Source organism: Cibotium barometz, chromosome 12 (genome assembly GCF_041138505.1).
Source record: "Cibotium barometz isolate CiBa-2024 chromosome 12, ASM4113850v1, whole genome shotgun sequence".
NCBI classification, from domain to species: domain Eukaryota; kingdom Viridiplantae; phylum Streptophyta; class Polypodiopsida; order Cyatheales; family Cibotiaceae; genus Cibotium; species Cibotium barometz.
The window spans coordinates 55,373,702-55,397,991 of NC_141057.1; the positions used below are offsets into that span (position 1 = coordinate 55,373,702).

The 24,290-nt window shown below is 42.6% G+C and overlaps 1 protein-coding gene across 1 annotated transcript; it reads left to right on the top strand.

Moving 5' to 3' along the window:
- The first annotated feature begins 1,648 nt into the window (after positions 1–1,648).
- Positions 1,649–22,466, top strand: LOC147633604 (serine/threonine-protein kinase D6PK-like). Its single transcript, XM_086806732.1, has 3 exons — positions 1,649–2,431; positions 3,345–4,257; positions 20,987–22,466. The coding sequence occupies exons 2-3, from the start codon at positions 3,509–3,511 to the stop codon at positions 21,909–21,911; spliced, it is 1,674 nt and encodes a 557-aa protein (XP_086662858.1). The 5' UTR covers positions 1,649–2,431; positions 3,345–3,508; the 3' UTR covers positions 21,912–22,466.
- The last annotated feature ends 1,824 nt before the right edge of the window (positions 22,467–24,290 follow it).

The following is a 24,290-nucleotide window of genomic DNA, read 5'->3' on the forward strand; positions in this document are numbered from 1 at the left end:
ATTTTCACGTGGGTTTTGCTCTCCTCAAGCCTTTAGTGCAATTCTCTCTCCTTACCTCCCCTCCCCTCTCTCTCTCTCTAAAGAATAAAGGCAAACATGCATGTACTTTTATGCACTCTTAAAGGGTGTCACTAATATTATGCTCTAGTAGCACTCGTCACATTATAACTATCTAGATGCGACTAAGATATAAAGTTTTTGATTATGGAAGCAAAAGAATCATTGAGGCTTCAACATTGGGAGTGATGTGATGGGTAGTGAGGTCATGCAATGATGAAATGACAACCTAAATAAAAGATAGATGAAGAAGAAACAATGAACTAGGGGGGAAGTAAAAACTTTTGCTCATCTAAAAAAAAAAAGAATTCTGGGAAGGTGGTGTACCTACCACCTTCAAGGCAATGTAAAAGGATGGAATTAAGCGAGGTTGGGGAAAGTTTCAATTAGATTGCACAAAAAACAAAAAGTAAAGACACAAGAAGTTGAAATATTGATCTCTTTTTGGTCAATGAAATCACACCAAAGGGGTGGGCCTTATATGCATGTGTGTGTGTGCGTGAGAGAGAGAGAGAGAGAGAGAGAGAGAGAGAGAGAGAGAGAGAGAGAGAGAGAGAGAAGGTGTGGGAAATTTTTTAGCTCGTTATAGTCCCTGTTGAAAGATTTCATGTTTCAATTTTTTGGTGAAAAAGTTTATAGACCATGAGACTGAATAATATTGTAGGAAATTTGCACTTTAGAAGGTTTGTGGGTCTCACCTTGTCTTTTAAAAGTAAGATGACTAATTTGATACAACTAAAGTTCTTGAGGTCCTTGTTCTTTGAACATGTCATTTTGGCTTGTTTTTCATCCTAACCTCTTTCCAAGTAACATGTTGATGGGGATATATTAAGTGCAAAACCAAAAGCATAAGATTGCACACAAAGGAGGGGTGTTCATTTTGCTTACATGAGCCAAATAATTAGAGTTGTCAAAGAAATGTTGAGAAGAAGCAATGTCAAGGTATATCATCATTCTGTAAGGGAATATTCATACTTCATAAATGAATATTCACACCAAGATGAAGCATCTCTTGTATTGTGCGTCACTAATCAAATTGATTGGAGTTTAAGCATTGTTAAGAAAATCTTGTGTGGCACCTGATAATATATACTTCTTAGGCACTTTAGAATGAAATTGCTAAAATCCTTAACACCATATGTGATGGTGGCTAGGAGCCTTTCCTTAATTATTTAGAATAAGGCAACTCAAGCTTCCTTTGTTTTGCTCAAGAATGCATGGTAGGATGTGGGGGGCTCAACACATGTGCAAAGATGTTCTATGTTGCTTTTTGAAGGAGAAACATAAAAGTTTGTTTAAGATATAAGGTGTGGGTAGCTCTAGCCCCCACACCTAAGAATATAATTTAATCATTAGGCATGGGTGCTCTTAACTTAAGGTAGATTATTCCTTTGCTTTGAGGTGCTAGGGTCTAAAAGGTGAAAATGCTACATTGAAAGGATAATTTGATCATGGAAGTATGATTGTTTCTTGTCCATGTGCAATGGGCATAGCCATTGCACATGGGGACATGAGAGTATGATTGTTGCTTGTCCATGTGCAATGGGCATGGCAATTGTAAATAGAAGAGCCTAAGATTTTTCATTGGTTCTTCACGTGTTTGAGATGCACAAGAAAAGACCACCCAAACACGAGCTTGAAGGCTTCCTTTAGAGGACCAGAAGACCCCACAGACGCATACTTTGCTTTGGAGCTATGCATTGGGACTTGAAGATTTTAGAATGGAAGGCATACAAGGTACGTTAGAGTGAAAAAACCATTACTTACTCAACAAAATGCACCCAATTTCCAAAGGTGGGTTTCTCTTTAGGCTTAAAGCAGCCTTCAAATTTGCTCACTGCCGGCCATGCCCCTTTTCGATGATGTTACTTTACCAGGGATATTCTTTGCGGGCTAATAAGCATTTCCGTTACAAATACACGCACGCACGCATAATACACTCTCTCAACAGGATGGATGATTAGGTGGGTGGATGGTAACATTCACGTTTTCCCTTGACAAAACCTTACATGCTGTGCTTTCTTCTTTCCCAACTGTTAAGCTAGCTAGCGCAGCGTACAGTTGAAGAAATGATAGCTTAGCAACTTCCCCATGTGTGAGCTTTGCCCATCCATTTTTCACCAATTTTATCTCAATTCATGCAATATCTGCGATTGGGTCCCAGAATTTCTCCACAATTTACTGCAAACTTATTGCCATTTCTGGCCCTTTGGGTCCCAGAGTTCATCACATTCTGCTATTTCTAAATTTATAACACAATCATTCGCCCACAAGCAGAAAAGGAGAAATCAGTGCTTATTTGATTGACCCTTACAGCGCAGAAGGCAATTTTTGTGAAGTGGGTGTGCGCTACAAACTGGACTTCCGAAGCAAGGTGAGCTCTTCTTTCCTGCAAGCTTGAGTGTAAACAACAGGGTGGTCTCTTGAAATTCTGCTGCATTTCATCTCAAAGCTTCCTGCCCCTCTTCTGTGTTTAAAAAAACGCTAATTAAGGTTAGGGTTTCTGCTTCTCTCTTCTGGACAGCAGAAAGAAATCATCTTTTATCAGATCCTATCCTTATTTTTCTGCAAGGAAAAGCAGACCCTGATCCTTGCCCCATTTCTTCACATTCTTCCTTGTGTGAGTTCTCCTGCACCATTGAAGAAAAAGGGTAGTGCTTTGTTGTTTGATTTCATATCATTTGCATGAGAGATCAAGAGGCTTAGATCTTGGAGTTTCTGCAGGTATCCCTTGCTTTTCCGCACATTGATCTGCTTTCTTGCACCTAGATCTGCATCATCCACCCTCTTGTACAGTTGGATTTCTCTCTCTCTTAGCAAAAGACAGCCATTTTCAGGGGCGGCCAAATGCCTCATTATACCTTGCCTCTCTTTTTTGCAAAAGAAAGCTTCATGCACTTTTTCCACTTGCTTGTATGAAGCCCTTTCATATAGAGGTGCTCCAAAGCCACATTTTACATGATTCCAATCCCCAACTGACTCATGTTGCATAATTCTAATCTTTAGTTAGGATTTACCATAATCCAGTAAAGTTACCTTATGTAATGACAACATTTTGAAAGCTTGACAAGGCTAGGAAGCTCACATCTCTGCATTTTTGCACAAAAACAATGAGTCAGTACAATCATAAGACTTATGCTCGGAGTCCGGTATAAAGCTCGGCATCATCATGCATGATGCTAGCCAACTAATGCTTGGAGTCGGGTATAAAGCTCGGCATCATCATGCATGATGCTAGCCAACTAATGTTAATCTTGACGCTCTTTTTTTCTTTCTGTCACATGCAGCTAGCTCGCTGTCTTTATGTGAGAAACACATATTAGCTCTCTTTAAGTTTATGTAAACCTGCGGAAGACCCCTGCAGATGACCGATTGATGTCGGCACAAATGCTTTACTGAAGGGAGGCAGTCAGATGCGGATGGATTTGCAGGTATACATTAGAACATAACAATGGCAACATTGGATTCTCCAGGGACTAGTGCCAACAGCTCAAGAACGGCTAGTGTGGATTCTGTGGAAGCTGTGCACAAGGTTTCTGTTCATCTAAGCAGCATTTTAACCTTGGAAAGGATTGTTGAGAAAGGAAGTACAAGTGGATCACCTCCTGACAGCATCATCAATCTTAAGACTAGTTCTATCATCCACACTGATGATGAAAAAAGCAGTGACACTAATGCGAATGAAGCAAAATGCAGTGGTAGGGGTGACTCAGCTGCGGAAAGTGTGAAGAGTAGTGTTAGCCGGGTTAGCATTAGCAGCTCAGCGAGTGATGAAAGCGTCAGCAGTAGCATCTTTGGTGCCCCCAATAAGCCTCACAAGGCCAATGATGCAAGGTGGGATGCGATCCAATTGGTACGTACACGGGATGGCACTCTTGGGCTGAGCCATTTCAGGTTGCTCAAGAGACTTGGATGTGGGGATATTGGCAGCGTCTATCTTTCGGAGCTGAGCAGCAGCAAATGCCATTTTGCTATGAAGGTGATGGATAAAGGGTCATTGGCTAGTCGTAAGAAGCTCTTACGGGCTCAGACAGAGAGGGAGATTTTGGCATCATTAGATCACCCCTTCTTGCCGACTTTGTATGCACATTTTGAGACCGAAAAATTCTCTTGCCTGGTGATGGAGTTTTGTCCTGGTGGAGATCTGCATACGCTCAGGCAGCAACAACCAGGAAAGCATTTCTCTGAGGTAGCTGCTCGGTATGTATGTTCTTACACTGAAGGTTGCACCGTTTACTCTATACTTTTCTTTGATGGAGTATTATCTTAAATATCTATAAGATTAAGTTTTTTCTGCCTACACATCATTGTCTTGTATTGCGTGTTCTTTTTTGCTGCCTAGAAGATTCAGACATTATCCCTTGGTTTGTCGCAATATAGGATTGCACATTTTGCACGTGCACTTTCTCTGCTAGATGCCATTGATATGCCAGCCATGCAGAGAGTGATAGGATCAAGGCCAATTGGAAGAGATGCCTGATGTGTAAAAAAGGGAAAACCTCTCTAGACTAGGTTGTGAAACAGGGTGTGGGTCGTACCGACACCTACAAGCCGGATGCTTTGTAGCAAGAAGACTTTTCTTGAATTTGTTTGTAGCAGTGCCAGTCTGTGCTGACTTGCTGTCTTTTTCGTGGTAGTCTTGCTGAGTTTTCCTAGAGCTCTCTTTTTCGTGGTACTGTTGTTGAGCTTTCCTAGAGCTCTCTGCCTTCAAGTTTGTCAGTATGTGCACTTAAACAGATTTGGTTCAAAAAGGACACATTGGTGCAATAGAGCATGTTGTATAAACGTGTTGTTTTATCCAAAACTAAGCTCCAAGATATCAGAAAACAAGTCCTCGTTAATGATCTCTTGTAAACATAGTTTCAAGGTCTGTTGACTCAAGTGAAAGACTGGTCAAATGGCAGTCAATGGTTGTCAAAACTGCTGAAGTTGCTGAAAATTGGTATCTGGTTTAGGAGTGGAGAAAACTATAAAATGATTAGATGCGGTCAAATGTAATCAAGAGCAGTCGAAGAACTAGTCAGGAATGTGATAAAATCTTGTGCTCTCCAATTTTCTATGGAGAGTTTAAAGCTCCAAATGTCTTCAAAAATGGTCCCAACATGTCTTTATATAGTTTGACCAACAAAGAAAGCCGCTACATTTTTTTGTGCTTTTTTTGCTTTTGCCTTGTTTTTTGGGTTCTCAGCCATGTGCACTGAGCTACACTTATTAGATTTAAGTGAAAGCGGATGCAAAGTAATCACATCCAAGTGCTGTTTCCTTAGTTTTACCTGCTGGTTCGGTTGACTCAAAGTGCCCTTCCCCTTCTATTCTTTATGCAATCATTACCAATTGCATTATCGTTATGGGTTTAGCCCATATCACCATTCACGATGAAGGCAACTCTTGAGAATAATGAACCGGCAAGTCAATGGTGGAGATGTTACAGTCGAATCAAAGAACTCATCAAGACGTTTTTTAAAAGTCTACTCTCGCCCGATTCTGATGAGTGTAGACACAGAAACAGCAACACAAAAACCTAAAAACATAATCTGGATCAAAATCAAGAACATAACGAATATTTGGAATGTCCGGATCATGAATTGTATCATCCACAAATTGCATAGGCTCAATGAGAACGTCAAACTCTGCATCATCATGAAAAACTGGTAAATCTGGATCTATGGCTGAAATATCCAGACTCTTCGGACTATCCGGTCTATCCGGATTAGGGTCATCAACTCTGGTAACATCCGGATCATGATCAAGAGCAAATGCATGCTCCTCCATGAGAACATATTCATTTCAAACAAAACCTCCACACAAGGAATTTGGCTCTGGATAAAAGATGGAGATATCCAGAAGCATGGTAATATTTTCCATGTGAAGTACGAGGTTTGACAGAAACTCAGTACGAAGGGCTTTGTGTGAATATATGCTCTTATGTGTGTGTGTGTGAGAGAGAGAGAGAGCATATCGTGATATAGAGTTCTACACCCACTATTGGGCAGTGATGACGTTAGTGGGGATGTCGTAGTATCTAGTCCATACTATGCATAATGGAGTTGATGGTTATATAGTCTTGTGGGTTGACTACCATGAGTATATAACATGCACGTTCTCAAAAGGTGAATTTGGGCATGTTCCTGGATTCAACTAGGTATATATATATGGTATCATGAATGGAAATCACATCACCATGCATCACATCATCACTCTGTGTGTCCCCATCCTGTGTATGCCCATCATCATGATGTATGCTATCCCCATCAAGAGACTCTATGGCATCATCATGAGTATTAAAAACCAAGAACCATGTGATAACCTGATCATCATCAGGAGTAAATAATCTATCCACAACATAAGGTACTATGACAGCATCATCCTCAACCAATAAGCTGGAACTATGCACATCGTCATCACCGCCAGTATCCTGACCATCTGCCAAACCATAGGGTAAATCCAATGCGAGGCTAGGGGCACCCAAGGACATCACTTGGCTCTTTTGGCCTTCATGCCTCCTCCCATGGTCCCTCAACCACCTCCACATCCATCCCATCATAATGGTAAGCAAGATTACTCTCCTTATCTTCTTTCTCATCCATTTTGTCAACAGTAAAACTATGGTAAACCCCGTTCTCTTCCCTTGCTAAGAACTTCGTCTTTTCCCTCTCCTCGAAGTGCAAATAAAGATCACTAAGATTTTTCTTCAATACTTTGAAATGCCACATGATTCTAACACGAGCAGCATGCTCCCCTTTGAAAAACTTACACCTGTTATGCTCCTTACAATACACCCTTAAGGCATCATAGTGGCGGCATTCCTAAACATACTTGAGACCCACTATTAAGCATCATTAACATAAGGTAGTCACCATTCTCATCATTCCATGGATATGGCTTGCAAAGCCTATCCTCAGATCTACCCATCACCACTTTAGCCTAATCATATTTGGAAACATCAACAACTTCAGGTAGATAATGAAGTTCCTCTTCGAAAGCAAGAGGACAAGATTTCTCTTTGTGACCTACTTCCTTACATCTATCACAATAACAGAATGGACAATCTCTCTTTCTATGACCACGTCGCTTGCAATGAGAACATTGAGGATTTGGGCAATCTCTTGATTTATGGCCATATTCCTCACAATACGAGCAATACGGTCAAATGATGTACTTCAATATGATGTGGTGGGCACATGGTTCACTCCATGCTCTTGGAGTGTGGATCTCCTTATTGGTTCATGGTTCCATATCTTCATATTGTATGATATAGCATGGCATTGCTTGTACCTCATGGGATTTCATTTCTGGCATGCCTTGGCAATTATGTGGGTTCACACTTTGGATTGGCATCCAACCCACCGGGTGTTCCAGGTGTTAGTGGACACATTACTCATTAGCTTAGGTGTTAGCATAGACATTTACATTATTATATGGTGATTAGACCTTAGGCAAATACACAATGGTTCATGAAAATCTCTGTTTTTGTCTCTAATGTCTTTTATGTGTGCAATTTCTTTGCAATGTTTCTCAATCTATTAATGGCTTTTCTCCATTCACACTTGGCGATCCTACTTGATTGATTCCTAGCATGATTGATGGTGCATGGTGGTATCTGACCAATGAAGATGTTGAGAGTGGCGTTTGGTTAATGCAGAAGATGATGATTGTAGTTTGAAGGTGTAATAGCATTGACATAATCAATCAATCAGCAAAGTAAAATCAATTTGTGGCTTTTTCTATTTTCTGCAAACCTTGCGTAATCAGTGTTGCTATAGCATGCTAAAGCATCATTGATTAAAACCCCCTTGTTTGAAAACCCTAATTTTTTGGAACATTATCTGGAAAAGATTACACACTGGCATTGGGAACTCTCGTGTGCTAAGACTTTCCTAGATTCAAAGCATATCATGGCTACCCACATGTTCATTGACAAGTTCAATGGGGAAAGTTTCCACACCTGGCAGACTAAAATGAAATTTAGTCTCATGAGGGAGAGCCTTTGGCCTTTCATTGAAGGAGAAGAGAAGATGCCCAAAATCAAGATGCAGCTCAAAAACCATTGAAGCTTAGGAATCAAAGAGCCTTTGGCCTCTTAGCCCTTGGCCTCTCTGATAATTTCATACACTATGATGCAGATCTCCCAACCTCCAAAGAAGCCTATCAAAAGTTGGACAAGCCTTTTGGGACTTGGGCAAAGTTTCTTTGCAGATAGAGTTCGATGGTCTTTTAATGCAACCACATGAGAGCTTTGATGCTTATGTGAACAAGATGAAGTCCTTTATGAACTAGCTTACAGGTATAGGTATAAAGGTACAAGTTGAAGATGATATGGCCCAGTATGCCTAATGTCCATGTTGGAAGAACTTTATGGAAACCTCATCACCACATTGAAGAATGTGCCAAATCTTACCTTGGAAGGGTCAAAGTTTCCTTCAAGGAAGAAAGGAAGATAAAGAACAAAGTGGAGGGAGACAACTCCTCCTTCACAAAGAAGAACTTCAAAGGTAAAAAGTGTTCCATAGGCATAGATTTATCCAAATAAAGTTTGTACTAGGATAATGCTTGAGGGGAAGTGTTGGAGAACAAGCCTTATCCAAGTACAAAAGGATAAAGGTGTGTGAACAGCTTCGAAAAGAGCAACATATGTATATGTGTGTGAACCCACTCTTAAAGTGGTTCACCCAAATATCTAGATATTATACTTTTAATGACCTAAGCAGTGATGTCATACAGGAGAGGCTCTAGGGCTATAAAAGCATTGTCCTTGATTGAAGTAATACGACAGAAGTCACATCATTTGAGTTGTGCAACTAATCTCTATCTTTGTGCATTGTATCTCTCTCTCTCTCTCTCTCTTCATCAAATGCCACAACCATGTTCCTCTTCCAGCCACCTTAGCCCCTCTCTTCGGGCCTTCGATTAACTCCTTGGATAGAAGTTTGTTGTTCTCATAAATGCAAGAGTTCAAGTAGCATTGAAAGCATGTTCTGAAGCTTTTCAAATAAAATGAGATGTACTTCTTCTTGGACAAGTTGTGAACCTTATGTGTGTAGTATACACTCAATGCTCGCCTATTAGCATGTATCTCACATCTATGTTTGGTACACATATTTAAAGGCTCCCGTTATGAGGAGATGCCATTGGTGTATATGTCTTTGGTGGAAACCCCGACTTAGACGCTTGAAGGGGTCTTAAATAGAGGGTTGTGCATGAAGCTACTCTAGTATGAGGTGTGATACATCATCATGACATAAGCATGATGTCATCACGTGACCTATACATGATGTCAGCATATGATGTAAGTATGATGTTACCCATGACATCATCATATGACATCACGCATGATGTCATTCATGACATAAGCATGATGTCACCCATGATGTAAGCATGATGTCATCCATGACATCATCATGACATCATAGCATGATGTCACATATGATATTAACTAGATGCTCCCTTTCACCTATAAAAGGAGCCCCTTTGTTGTGGCTTTGCATTGTGTGGAATCCAATACTTATGAATATCCACACCCTTCACACTTAGTACTTCCTCCATCCAAAGTTTGTCTAGATCGCCATCTAAGCTCTACTTGAGAGCGCACGGGTGGACAACACCGTCACATTGTACTTGTCTCATAATTTTTTAAATTCTCTATCTATTGCATTGACCATTGCACTTTGTTTTGTTATCTATCTTTCCGCTGTGCTATATTCTTATATGGTATGTGAGCTTAGGTGCTCTTAGTAGAGATAGTGCATAAAGTCTAGTCTTTTTTTTTGCATAGAATACTAGGAGTTATGGCTTCTACCTCTGTTGTTTTGCTACACTAGTCCTGTGTATTCGTCCACCAGCCTTCACAGAAGGCAAGCTTGATGGGACAAACTAAACTCTTTGAAAATTCAAAATCAATGCCATTCTAGACTCTTATGAGCTTCTAGAAACTGTTCTGGGAACGGATGCAGAACCAGTGGGAACCCCCGATCCCAATAATAGCAAGAACATACTTTCACTAGATGCTACACTTCTTCGGGTGTGGAAGAGGCGCAATGCTAATACACTTTGTGCCATCGTCACCAGCGTAAGTGATTCTGTTCTTACTCTGATTCAAGATACAACTAAGGCATCGGAGGCTTGGACCATATTGAGGAATCAGTATGAGACCCGGAATTAGACCAGGATTCAGAACCTGGAGAATTAGCTTGTCCATTGAGAAGTTTGTTGAAGGAGTAGCTGCTGAAGCATTTATCACGTGGATCAAAAATTTGCGAGATCAAATGGCTGCTGTGGGAATTACAAAGACGAGTGAAGAACTAGCTCAGAGGTGCATCCGAATTCTCCCACAAAAGCATTAAAGACTCAGGTTAGAGTTCCACCTCTATCATTTGAAGAATTTAGTGCTATGTTGTTTGAGGAAGAGATGAGGTTGAAGACCCGTAATGGCGGTGATGCTGTATTTTTGGCCAATGCTAAAGGCAAAGGCATGACATCTTCTGATGACAAGAAGAAGAAGCTAAAGAAGAAGAAGTTTCAAAGGAGTTGTTATTATTGTGACAAGAAGGGTCACGTTGTCAAAGATTGTAGAAAGAAGCAGGTTGATGAAAAGAACGGCACCCTAAAGTCTTCATGGAAGGGAAAGGAGTTAGTTAACAATGTTGAGACCGAGCTTGAACTTTGGATCGCCATTGAAGAGGTATGCTCATTTGCTTAGGCTCCAGTTGTTGTTGATGATTCATGGATTTTGGATAGTGGAGCATTCCGACACATGACTAGTAAAAAGGGATGGTATAGTTCTTGGAAGCCTCTACAGGAGCCCATTAATGTTGTTGGGAATAATGCTAAATGTCCAGCTAGAGGGTTTGGAACCATCTCTTTTGTGGCAGCTCTACAGGTGAAGAGAAGAAGCTGGCAGAGGTGCTCTATGTACCTCAAATCAAGAGGAATCTGTTGACAGTTGCTACGATGATAGATCGTGGACTTGAAGTACACTTTCAAGAAAGGTGAAGGAGAAATTCTAGATGTTGCTGGTAAGGTAGTCGCCAAAGGATTAAGGTGCAATAATCTGTACGAGCTGAATGCCCTTACAACGATTGCATATAAGAGCACGAGCAAGCTTTGGCACAAGCGATTTGGTCATATTGGATTCGCAAAAAGTTTCGTACAAATTGAGGAGGAGAATTTCTTTCAGCGGAATTCGATGGCTACTGCAAGGAGAATGGCATCAAGCGCCAACTCACAACTGCTCACACACCTCAGCAAAATGGTGTTGTAGAATACCGTGATTGGACCGGTCGTGTGGAGATGGCTCGATGCATGCTAAAAGGGAAAGGATTATAAGACACTTTTTGGACTGAAGCAATAAGCACAACAGTTTACATCCTCAATTAGAGCTACACAATGGCGCTGAAGAGTATCACACTGCACGTGGCCTACTCTAGTAAGAAACCTTCAGTGTCTCATTTCAAAACATTTGGGTGTAAATGTTATGTACATGTACTAGATGCATCTAGGAAAAAGCTTGATGCCAAAAGTAAGAAGTGTATCTTTCTTGGATATAGTCAAGAGTCAAAGGCTTATTGACTCTATGATCTAGAGTTGAAGAAGATAATCACCAGCCGAGATGTGGTATTTGTGGAGCAGCCACACTCAGTGGAGGAGACATGTACATCCACTCTATCATTAGTTGGAGAAATAATCCACCATGAGCCTAACCCAGCAGCTAGATTTCCTCTCAAAGAGGAGGAGTTTTCAAAGGATAAAAACTCTTACACATCACACCAGTCTGTTGCTACAGTACACGAAAAGCCACTTTCAAAGTGGCACAACTCCTCTTTGATAAGCGTAACCCGGTACTTGAGATGCGAGAATCTTCAGTAGATGGACCACGCAGATCAAGGCAAATAGAGTAGAGAAGAGCATCTGATCTCATTGTTAGCATGGCCTTGATGGCTGAGATAATGGGAATAGTAAAGGAGCCAACCACCTTGGACGAAGCCTTAGCACATCCAAAGTGGAAAGCCGTGATGTAGTCTGAGTATGACAGCATCATAAAAAATAATACTTGGGAGCTAGTTGACCGACTACCAAACAGAAAGGTAATTGGTACCAAATCGGTTTGGAAAGCTAAGTATAGGGTTGATGGCTCACTTGAAAAATACAAAGCTAGGTTGGTTGCATTGGGTTTTGACTTTGCTGTAACCTTTGCTTCCACAACTCACATGACAAGTATCAGGGTGGTACTTGCCTTGGCTGATCATAAACAGTGCAGTTTTTCAGGATGTCAAATTAACATTTTTTGAATAGACATCTCAAGGAGGAGGTCATGTAGCTCAGCCACCAAGTTTTGAGATGCTCAGATCAAAAAGCAAAGTTTGTAGGGCTGAAGAAGGCATTGTATGGGATGAAACAGGTGACAATGAAGAAATGATCCAGCAGAGAATGGATATGCTAAGCCGTGAGTTTGAGATGACAGACTTAGTTTTTTTTTGGGATTGAGGTTTGGCAAGAGTTAGATAAAATCTTCATATCGTAGCAGAAGTATGCTTGGGAGATTCTCATAGCATTTGGAATGACTGACTGCAAACCTATGTCAACACCTATGGAGGTGAATGTGAAGATTTTTTTCACCCTTAGTAGACATTAAGAAGTACAGGAAGCTGGTGGGGAGTTTCATTTTTCACTAATACTAGACTTGATGCCAGATTCACAGTTGGTGTTTTGAGCAGTTTCCAATAAGCCACGAGAGTGTCATTGGAAGCAAGGGATGCGAGTACTTAGGTATATTAGAGATACTTTTGAGTACGTCATTACTTACAATGCAAGTGACACTCTTATGGGTTACTGTGATTTAGATTGGGCAGGATATTGTGATGCCAAGAAATCAATTTGTGGATATTGTTTTTGGCTTGGGTTAGGTGTTTTTTTTTTTTGCTTGGTTTAGGTGTTTCTCTTGGACCAACAAGAAGCAACCCCTTTACTAGCTCTTTCTTCTACAGAAGCTGAGTACAAGGCAGCTTGTTTTACTACTTGTAAAGCAGTATGGCCGAGGAAGATCTTAGTGGACATGGGAGTTCAGATTAGTGGGGCTACAACCTTGCAATGCGACAACTAGAGTTGCATGGCTATCGCCAAGAACTTTGTGTTTCATGCTCGAACAAAGCACATTGAGATTGTGTACCATTATATGCGAGAGTTGATTGAGGATGAGATAGTGGAGCTGGAGTACTGTACTATGGACCAGAATTGCGCTGACATCTTTACCAAGGCTCTTGGGAAGGATCAACTCACATGGCATCTTCATCGACTTGGCATTGGGTCAAGAATATAATCTGTCTTCGGACAGATATTGAGGGGGGCTGTTAGTATACACTCAATGCCCGTCTCTCAGCATGTATCTCACATCTATGGTTGGTGCACATTTGTAAAGGCCCCCATTATGAGGAGACGCCATTGGTGCACATGTCTTTGGTGGGAACCCCAACTTAGACACTGGAAGGGGTCTTATTGTGACCATTGATGGTTAAGAGATGACTAGGGTACAAATAGAGGTTTGTGCATGAAGCTACTCTAGTATAAGGTGTGATGACATCATCATGACATAAGCATGATATCATCACGTGATCACATGATGTCATCACGTGATATAAGCATGATGTCACCCATGACATCATTCATGACGTAAGCATGATGTCGCCCATGACATAAGCATGATGTCATCATATGACATCATCACATGATGTCACCCATGACATCACCTAGATGCTCCCTTTCACCTCTAAAAGGAGCCCCTTTGTTGTAGCTTTGCATTGTGTGGAATCCAATACTTATGAGTATCCACATACTTTCTCCATCCAGGGTCAGTCTAGATTGCCATCTAAGCTCTACTTGAGAGCGCTCGGTTGGACAGCACCATCACATTGTACTTGTCTCAAAATTTTTAAAATTCTCTATCTATTGCATTGTCCATTGCACTTTATTTTGCTATCTATCTTTCCGCTGTGCTATATTCTTATAATGTGTACAAACAAGACCTGATATGCATGAGTTATTGCCACAATTGATTGGTGCATATGGGTGGAACTGCGCACTGTCAATGTTTTAATCCACAGCATGTGTCCACCATAACCAATGGTTCTCATCACTAGTTTATGAGCAGATATGAATTGGTTTTTTCTATTCAAGCGATTACTAAGTTTCTTCCATGATAGGTGGATATTCTATGACAATTCGTTTGTAACAGCCATGTACTATTTTTATCTTCAGAATCCATGAAATCAAAGGGGGTTTCTTGCTTCAAATTTATAAGGTTGAGACCCATTCTTCTGCAAGTCCTATTTGCTCAGGTAATTAGTAGTGTCAAGCTTGAAATTCAAGACTTGAATCTTTCTTAGAAGACACAAATCAGGAAAAACGTAAGTAAACTTACAGACCACACCTGACAAGGAGCCAGATGCCATCTCCCCATCTAAACTGGACTAGTGTTGTTGTCCATGTTTTTCCAACATCTTTTTTTTTTTGGGGAAAAAAGAACGTTTTCCAAATGGAAAACTTTTCATGTTAATACTTTTTGACACTTTCATCCACAAAAACTAGAAATTTTCTATGCATTGAAAAATTGGGAGTTATTATATTCATACGAATACTTTGAATTACAAATTGAAGCATTCAAGTCAGATCAACCTGCAAAATATACAGTTTGTGGGGTGCAAATCAAGTCAAGGATAATCAGGTCAGGTGCAGCAATTCCACTCATGAGCATCATGGGCAAGCAGGCAGACTGCAATTGGCGCACTGGGATGTGCCATGCTGCATAGGTTTTGTGTAGGCTGAGAGAGAGAGAGAGAGAATAAATAGCATGTGAAAAACCGACCAGCAAGTCAAAGCATGAGCCTGCCAGAGCTTCCCCCGTTGCGCATCTGCTACCATTGCCCTCCCTATGTCCCTCTTATCGCGTTCGCCAACGCCTCCGCCTCCGCCTCCACCTCGCCTGCCCTTATCTCCTGCTTCCCTCTTCCTTTGCGCTGCTGTGGCCCGCGTGCGCTATTCCCCGCCTTCCCCCTTCTGCTTCGCCTCCCTCCTTTGCCTCAGCCCCCTGCCATTGCTTCGCTCTGTCCATTGCCCTTGCCCCCTGCGCTGTGCACCGCCCCGAGTACCCACCCTGCACCTCCTCGCCCCCCCCTTTCCTCTTTCTTCTCCTCCCGGGTGCTGCCCATCAGTCCCCCCTTTCCGTTCTACATTTTCGCCTCTCCTTTTGCTTCCACCTCCCAATCCTCTTCTTCATCCCCTGGTTAGGCGGTGTCAGCTTTCAGGTAGTTTTCTCATTTAGCCAAGATTTTTCATCTTCTGGTCTTTGAACCCCAGGAAGACTTCATGGCAGCCGCTCCGTCATCCCTGGCCGAGGTTGCCATCCCTTGCCTTTCTTTCTTTGAAGCGTACCTCCAGCTGCTCGCTTTGACAGTCGCATCTTTGGAGGCCTCCACCTTGGTCTGCAAGATTGTGGGTAGCCGCCTGACACGTGGACAACTCAGGGATTTGTTTACAGGCACGCCTTCTTGGCAAGCTTGGAAAGATCAATGATATTCATCCCTTGGGGCGTGGTTACTACCAAGTTGAGTTTGATTCACTTGCAGCATTGGACAGAGTCATGCAATTGAGCCCTGTCATGCAGTGCATACGGCCTAGGCCTTCTTTGCAAGATGGCAACATGGCTTCGACCCAGGGTGCGACCCTTTGGCTGGCATCTCAAGCTTTCCTGTGATGACAGGCTGCAATTTCTGCAAATTTGTTAAGGCACCAATTTTTGGAAAATTTTCAAAGTCCCAATTTTTGCAAATTTTTAAAAGGCCTAGTTTTTGTAAAATTGAAAAAAATCCCAATTTTTGAATTGGGTTTAGGCCCTAGGGGCTTGCGCATTGGGCCCTGGGACCTGCGCATTGGGCAATGGGCCCTACCGCCTGTACGTTGTATGACTTGTATGGCCTAGGCTTTGTACAGCTTGGGGGGCGGTGCCCTGCGCGGTTGGGCCATGGTCCATGGCAAGCAATGGGCGTACAGGCAACATACTGGCAAGTTGCAAGAGGCGTACACGGCTCTTGACATACCTGCCTGATGGGTTCAGGCTTTCGAAAGCGGGCGCAAGTACAAAGTCAGAGAAGACCTCGAAGTCGGTGCAATTACACACTTCAAATCACCAGATCCAACGACTTCCCAAAAGCCCAAAATTTTTTATTATAAAAAACCCTCATGCATGAAACCCAGGTATCATTCTCCTTTTTTTCCAACGTTTTCTTGAACATGCGCGAATGATATGAACTATGCTCCCAAGCCGAGTACTCTGTGCCAGAAACTGTAGTCATGCCACCTTCATGTCTATCCTCAATCGTCTAACATGTTGAAGTCCCTAACCATACACCAAAAATCTCCCTATGGTAGAGATTTGCGAACTGTCGTCCAGAAAGTGGCTCTACCTGCTACAACATTCGGCGCATATACATTCAGAAAGCCCACTCTGTCCTCTCAAAGCTGATGGTCACCCATTGAGCTCCCCCATTGACAATGGTGCCTGAGTTGACCGCTGCAAGCAATAGTTGCTCGTTGACGAAAATGCATACTCCACCCTGTCTCGGAGGGGCCAAAAACATGGGACCAGAAGGTGTGACTCCTGCCCTACAGAAGCTTCTTGCAATGGCGGGTACGCCCCTCTATAAGATGATGCTGCTGGAGGAAGAGAATGTCAATGGGCCCACCGACTATGCTTTGTTAAGCTCTTCTCTAAGAACCATGTGCCTTTGATAGCATTGCTTTTCTCCCAAACCTTGAATGTTCCATGAAACAATCGACGTAACTAATAGGGTACTTTGGGGGTGTGTGTAAATGCTCGTAAATGTTCTTTATCAAAACCGTATCCTTCTGTGTCCTACCAGCCTGCATGTCTGGTAGAGTTTCTTTGCTTTGGAAGTTGAACGATGGTTTTTCCTTGGGCCAATGGTCTACCAATCTCTTGCACTGGGATTGATCGAGGTCGGGCCTTGATGTTGTGATGCTTGGGGGCCGGTATCCCCCCATCCCCTGATGAGGATCTGAACTGGGAACTTGGGGGGGAGGGGGGAACTGGAGGCGCCTTCTTGGACTAACGGCGAGAGGACAAGCTCTAGGAAGGTGATCCATCTATCAGCAAATGAAGCATTGGCTTGGAAGGTTGGAGTACTCAACTCACTGTAGAATAGGATCTCCCTGGAGACAAGGAAGCGATATGGCATGAAGAACTGACTCCGGAGAGGCTCTGTAGATACGAAGGGATGGAATCATGACCGTCTAAGCTAGAACCAAAGCGTTGGTGGGGGGGAGATTCCATCTCTCTCCCAATAACACCACCTATCACTAGGAGGAGAGGAAGGTATTCCTTTTTGAGACCAGGAAAGCAAAGAGGAAGTTAATTGCGTGGAAAAAGATTCGCTTGGGGTTAGAGAAAAGTGGAAGAAGTATGGTTGTTCTATTATATGTGATGGCTGGTCGAACACAAGAAAGTGGTCTATTATCAACGTTCTTGTCTCTTGTATCCATGGCACAATGTTCCTCAAGTCTGTGGATAGTAGTGGCCATAACAAGTCAGGATAATATATTTTTGGCATCTTGAAAGATGTCTTTCTTGAATTTGGTCTTGCAAATGTGGTTCAAGTATGCATGGACAATGTCTCCAATTGTGTGCATGCAAGAGAGCTCATAGAGAAAGAATGGCCATTTATCTTCCTCACCCGTTGTACTTGCCATTGCTTGGACTTGTTGTTCGAAGACATTGGCAAGTTAGATTGGATCGCTCCAGTGTTGGAGAAAGGAAAGAAGATAGTTAGGTTTATTACCAGGAAGCAAAAAGCTTTGGCTTTGTTTAGAAAGCATAGCACAAAGAAACTTTTAAAGGCAAGTGAAACACGATTTGCATACACATTCATAGTGCTTGCAAATTTGTTGGATGATAGGGTATATAGTGGCTTGAGAAGATTGGTGGTATGTGATGAGTGGTGTTCATGAGAGACTTTCCACACATTAGCTATAGAGCCTAGAGGAAGTGTCAAGTATCATATTGGGAAGCTCTTTTTGGCTAGATTCCGGGTTGATTGTGAAGCTTTTTGTCCCAATCTTGAAGATTCTTCGCTTGGCTGACAGGGAGATTAATGGGGCTGATTTATGAGCTCACAGATTGCATGGTAGAGAAGATACAAAATATTGATGGTGTTGATGCTGCCAAGCTTGGAGAAATAAAGGATTTGTGTGTTGAACGGTGGGACATGATACACTCTCCGTTGCATGCTGCATGTTTCTCCTATTCGGAGAGGAAGGGGGCAAGAGTCAGATGGAGAGGTTTATAATGGATGGATGTTCGGAGGTGACTTTGGAGATGATCAATAAAGAGAAAGATGATGAAAGGCTGAGAGCTTGAGGAGGATGAGGGATTGGGAGGTAGAAATGTTGAAGTGGGAGTTGCCACCGCATAGCAAGGTGATGATGAGATGGATGCTTCATCTCCCTCTCATGTGGAGGAAGAAGATGATGATGAGGAAGCAGAATGATGACAAAGAAGTCGTGGCATGATGCATCTTTAGTCGTTGGATTTGCTTCTTGAGGCTCGAGTCTTTCAATCTTTGAAGTTTGAAGTTGTGTGAATTTTGTCTTTTGGTTTATGATGTGCAATGTGAAGGGCTAAGTGTTATTAAGTCCCAACTCCCACATGCATATATGGCCCCAAATTTAAGGCCATGTATGAAACTCCACTAGGGGCTGAATCATACCTTTTCATACCTATCATTCTCCCTGAAGAATGGTAGACTTGGAACGTATGATATGAACTATGCTTGGGAGGAGTTGATTCTGGCTCTGAGGGGAGAGGACCCTTAGCATTTACATTTATTGAAGTTTGGTTGCAGCCCTAGAAGTAAGTGCTTCTCGAGATCCGACAGGAGGAGTACGAGCCCTAACTTGTCCAGAGTAGACCGGTTCTATATAGATGAGTGGGCTTGTGGACGTGGTGGCATGATTGGTATTCTTGCAGGCACCGATTATTTTATCCTTGGAGGACCCTTGGAGGCAGGACAAGCATTTGAGCACCCGGATCCCTGATAACCTCATACAGGACTTCGAGATATGCAGCAGGATAGAGGAGATTTGGGAGAGATTGGATTCACTCGGGATCAGTCATTGCAGGCGTCTTGGATGCTGGCCTTGGAAAGATCAACAATTCACTACAGGAGGTGGCGCAAAGCAGATTGGATGGCTTCCGGACGCAAGGGAGGAGCATCCGTAGTAGGAGCCTCACTTCCTTGTAGTGGATTTAGGAGAGATCACCAGATAGCCCGTGGATTGAGGCCCAGTTGGCTCTGCTGCCCATACAGTGCTAAGTTCCATCGAGGAGAGCGGAGGGTGGAGTACAGATACCATGCCGGAGCCTCCTTTTGGACCTAGGTGGGAGACGAGGAAGATCGTTTCAGTCTTTGTTGACGAGGATGTCGTCCTCAGTGCCTGAAGCTAACAGATTGATGGAGTCTTACCAGGAGATCTTGGAGTCTATGAAAGCCAGATTGGATAAATCGCAGTAGGCCTACACTTAGCAGGCCAACAAGGACAGAAGAGAGATGATCTTTTCAGAAGGAGATAGGGTTTATCTCAAGATATGCACTGGCGGTGATTTGTTTTCCGACACTTTTCTATTAGACTTTTAAAGGCCCTGTGCGCCAACTCTCTGTGCTGAATAGATGACAATGTTTGAACATAGATCTCAAATAGTGGTGAATGATTACCGGCTTTGGAACCTTTCTCTACAATGTGAAATGTGACATTGCCAGTCTCTCAAGGAATCATATTGATGCAAGAGCTGGATGCCCAAGATTTCATCAGCTTCAATCAAAGGTGTACTGGTGAATGCCAACCTCTTAATCCACCCTTGTTAACTTCAACTTCATAATTCCAAAGTGCCATCTCAACAGGTGTTCAGTAGACTGTGGGACAGGTGTGTGGTGTTGGCGATGGGCTTTTGCAGTCTTTTTTCAGATGCTCATCGTCTGTCTTGCTCAGCTGCTTCTGAAATGTCAGTCACATTCTTGACAGCCTCTTGGATGCTTCTTTAGGGTCTTTGTCTTGTTCAAGCTGGAGCTACTTCAACATGTTAAATTGGTTGATACATGCTTCCTTCTTGGCGGCTACTTACTTCGCTGTAAGTTTGTGCTCTATGTTCAGACACTCACTGTTTGCAGGCCTACGCAAGGCTGGAAAACTGCTCTGCAAAGTGTGCAATTCTCAAATGATATGGGGTGCTTTTTGTGCTGTTGTCAGCCTTATAGGTGTGCCTGAATGTAATAAATCCTTGAAAGACTGTTCTAGACTGTGACAGGTCCTCTATCTGCTTTGTATAGCCTGCGTGTGATGCTTGGTGGAATCAAGTTACTTTAATTGCTGCATGCCTAGTAAGACACCATGCGACTAAGCAAAGGTGCAATCATAGTGGGGGGTCGAATGTGACACATCTCAGTTTTCAATCATTGGTTCCAGGATGAGTGTCCACAGCACCAAGTTGGCAATGGATGGAGCAAGGGATAGCAGGGACAGATGGCCAGGATAGTAGGTGGGCCAGCTTGTGCAGCCAGATCAGGGCGAACAAGAAGGGCCTGGAGTGGTGGTATTCTCAAGGCCAAGTTCAGGTCGGAGGCTGTAGATGTGGCAGTCGCTGGACTGGAATAGCAGGTCGAGTGCTGGCAGATCGGCTGCAGCCAACCAGCTAGTAGGCCCCAGGGGTTAGCTTACATCTTTTGACACTGAGGGCTTCGTTTGTGTTCCTCTCAAGGCCTCTATTGCATTAATATTTTCATGGATATTAACGTAGTGCTGTTTCAATTTGTTTGATGATGCTTAGTTTTCTACTGTAGTTGGCCTTTTTTAATAGTCTTTTTTTTAATAGGTTTTATGCAGCTGAAGTCCTGATGGGTTTGGAGTATCTTCACATGCTGGGAATTGTGTATAGAGATTTAAAACCAGAGAATGTGCTCGTGAGAGACGATGGGCACATAATGCTTTCAGACTTCGACCTGTCGTTAAGGTGTGTGGTTAGCCCGACTCTGGTCAAGTCATCATCATCCGACTTCGATCCGTCAAAGAGGATCTCAGCATATTGTATACAACCTTCTTGTGTGGAGCCCTCTTGTGTACAACCGGTTTGTGTACAGCCTTCATGCTTTGTGCCAAAATTCTTTGGGTCCAAGTCTAAGTCTAAAAAGAGCAGGAAGCAAAAGAATGAAGTGGGGAATCAGGTCATGCCATTGCCCGAGCTCATAGCTGAGCCAACCGGTGCCAAGTCCATGTCTTTTGTTGGTACTCATGAGTACCTTGCCCCGGAAATAATCAAAGGAGAAGGGCATGGAAGTGCTGTTGACTGGTGGACCTTCGGCATTTTTCTCTATGAACTCCTATTTGGAAAGACCCCCTTTAAAGGACCAGGAAATCGGGCCACTTTGTTTAATGTGGTTGGACAACCACTCAGATTTCCAGAGGCACCTATGGTGAACTTTGGGGCTCGGGATTTGATTCGGGGCCTGCTTGTGAAGGAACCCCACCATAGGTTAGGTTTCAAGAGAGGTGCTACAGAGATAAAGCAACATCCCTTTTTTGAAGGTGTCAACTGGGCACTAATACGCTGCACAACTCCTCCGGAGATTCCAAAGCCCTTTGACATGGAGCCATTACCGAAAGCAACCCCTAGTGGTACCTCTGGAGAGAAAGGCTTGCTTGGAGAAAAGGCCACTCTTGGAGATAAGAAAGCAGAGGGTGCAGGTGCAGGCACAGGGGTGCCTTCTAATGGTCACTACTTGGATTTCGAGTTCTTCTAATGGGTGAAAAAAGTCATGCATTTTCTGTAGGTGGCATCACAACACTAGAATGGGTGTATCTAGGCCACCTTTTATACGCATGCAGTTCTTATATGGGAAGTCTGTTTTGGTTGATGCCAATGGCTCTTAGAACAGCCAAACACGTCAAATTCATTGCCTTGTTTTGGTTTCGAGTAAACCATAATTTGTGTCACAGTGTCTGAAGTGCAGAAGTAACACGTGTTTCTATACTATTTTCCCCAGCTATTCAAGCTCTTATGTACTCATTTGGCTACTGTCATTGCTGTGACTGAAGATATCAAAGCTTTCACATCTTTAAAGCTAGATTGCTATGCAATTTAAGTCTCCCGTAAGTACTTTTCTGTTATTTTGTATATTACAAGTCTCCCCTTTCTCAAGGAATGGATGCAAGTAAGCAGGGTGTGCTGTTAACACCCTTCAGGTTAAAAGGTCATCATTAACCAAGAAGGAAAAAAGAGAGCACTCTACAAGCTTGATGTAATTAACCTATTGAATACTTGAAAGCTTGGGATTGTACAAGGGTATGGTTGCAAATGCGTCTATTCGATGATGTACTCTTATACTTTCACATTTTGGTGCTTCCCTTAATAAGCGCTTAGGTGATATGTAAATGATGTTTAATCATTTAAGTTAATTAGTTCTATAAAGTAGGCATCAATTCGCATGGGCTAATGCTTCATAATAATAGTAGGAGGTGTGTGTGCATGCGTGTAGTTAAGTATGAATGTGTAATGTAAGGACCAAATATCCATCAGGTCATGTATGCTTCTTGTGTACACACTTTTGCCATGGTTAGGCTATCTGTGTTTAGACCTATGATTGAGTGGCTTTGTGCACTAGGAAATGGTCCGTTGAGTCATGCCAATGGTACCTTTGAAGGCAAGGATTAGGATTTCATGCATTCTAATTTTGTTGCTTGAAGGTTATGATTTTGTTGCTTGAAGCACCCTTGAGTGTATGAGTAGAGCATTACCATGACGATGGTTAGTCTGCTTGGAAACCAATAAGAGTGCTTTGGATGGTTCAATGTAGCTAGTATCTTAGTGTTTAAGAGAAGCTTGGGATTCTTAAGGATGATGTTTAGTACAGCATAGGAGGATGGAAGAGAATACATGTCGTAGACATGCCAAAATAAGCAGACACAAAAGAGAATATGAGCCCATATACATTATAAGAACAAAATTAGAGTTTGTATATGATGGTGGCACTAATGTACCAATTGAATCAATCGAGGAAGGAATGCGATTGAGTAATTCAGGATTTGCAGTAGTTCCAAAAAAACTCATTCGTGAAGATTGAAGAGCTAGAAGAAGGGTTCAACTGCTGGTGTAGTGTGTCATCCCACCCGGTGTGCCAGGTGTTAGTAGGGGTGAACAAGTTCCACCATTTAATGGTGCCTGTTCTCACCAATAATTGATGCATCATGAATGATTCAGGAGTCTTTATTGTAACAACCTGGTAGTATAGGGAGAAAAAGAGAATGCTAGGCAAGAGAAGAGAGATTGCCAATGGTGGACAACAAAAAGAGTCATATAAGAAGTACACCAAAGGATTACTGAATGTAGTTATGCTACTCTTGTCTTTGAGCCCCATATGCAATGTCTAGAATACTATGGTTTATCATGGCATATGTTGTGACTTAGTGTGGAAAAGTGTTGTGAAATTCTCTAGCTAGGTCTTTTGGGCATTTCTGCTAGCAATAGGTTCTCGGATGACTATCTTCCAAACGGAACACTAGTTGGTTCTGGTTTAACTTCCAGAAGGTCCCTAGTGAATACAGATGGTGCCTATCTTCCAAACAGAACACTAGGTGGTCTAGATTAACTTCCAGAAGGTCCCTAGTGAATACAATTGGCGATGGGCATATTTCATCAACTTATGGCATTGATTATAGATGGATAGCTCAACTAGGTGATGCCAACTGAGTGGTCTAGAACCACTGAAGTGTTAAGTCTTGACCATTCAACAATTGAGGGATTTGGCGATGCAACCCATCTAGCATCTCAACCTCCCCTGCATTGTTCGTATTGTGGTAGGAATCAATAAAGTGCAGGGTGAGAGGGAGATATGAGGCCATGATGATTTTGTTCTAGAAGGTCGTGAGGCCAACCTTGTCAAGGTAGGGGGCTAGTCAAAAGATGGTATGCCATTTTATCCACATGACTACACAACCCTAAAGTGAATGAGGGTTCCTTGGACTTTGCAGAGCATGTTGGGGTTGAGGGAGCATGAATTGTCTCTAATCGTGACTACCATTTTGGTGAATGCATCAGGAAGATCCAAAGGCTACTTTGTAGTTCCATATGTAGTGGGAGTGAGGTGGGGCACTGTTAGCCCATGGAGCCTTCTTGGATGTTC

Excerpts from the sequence above, each read along its gene's own strand:
- LOC147633604 (XM_086806732.1), top strand. The coding sequence starts at position 3,509 with ATGGCAACATTGGATTCTCCAGGGACTAGTGCCAACAGCTCAAGAACG. Across the intron at positions 4,258-20,986 it reads TTCTCTGAGGTAGCTGCTCG|GTTTTATGCAGCTGAAGTCC; the intron begins GTATGTATGTTC and ends TTTTTTTAATAG.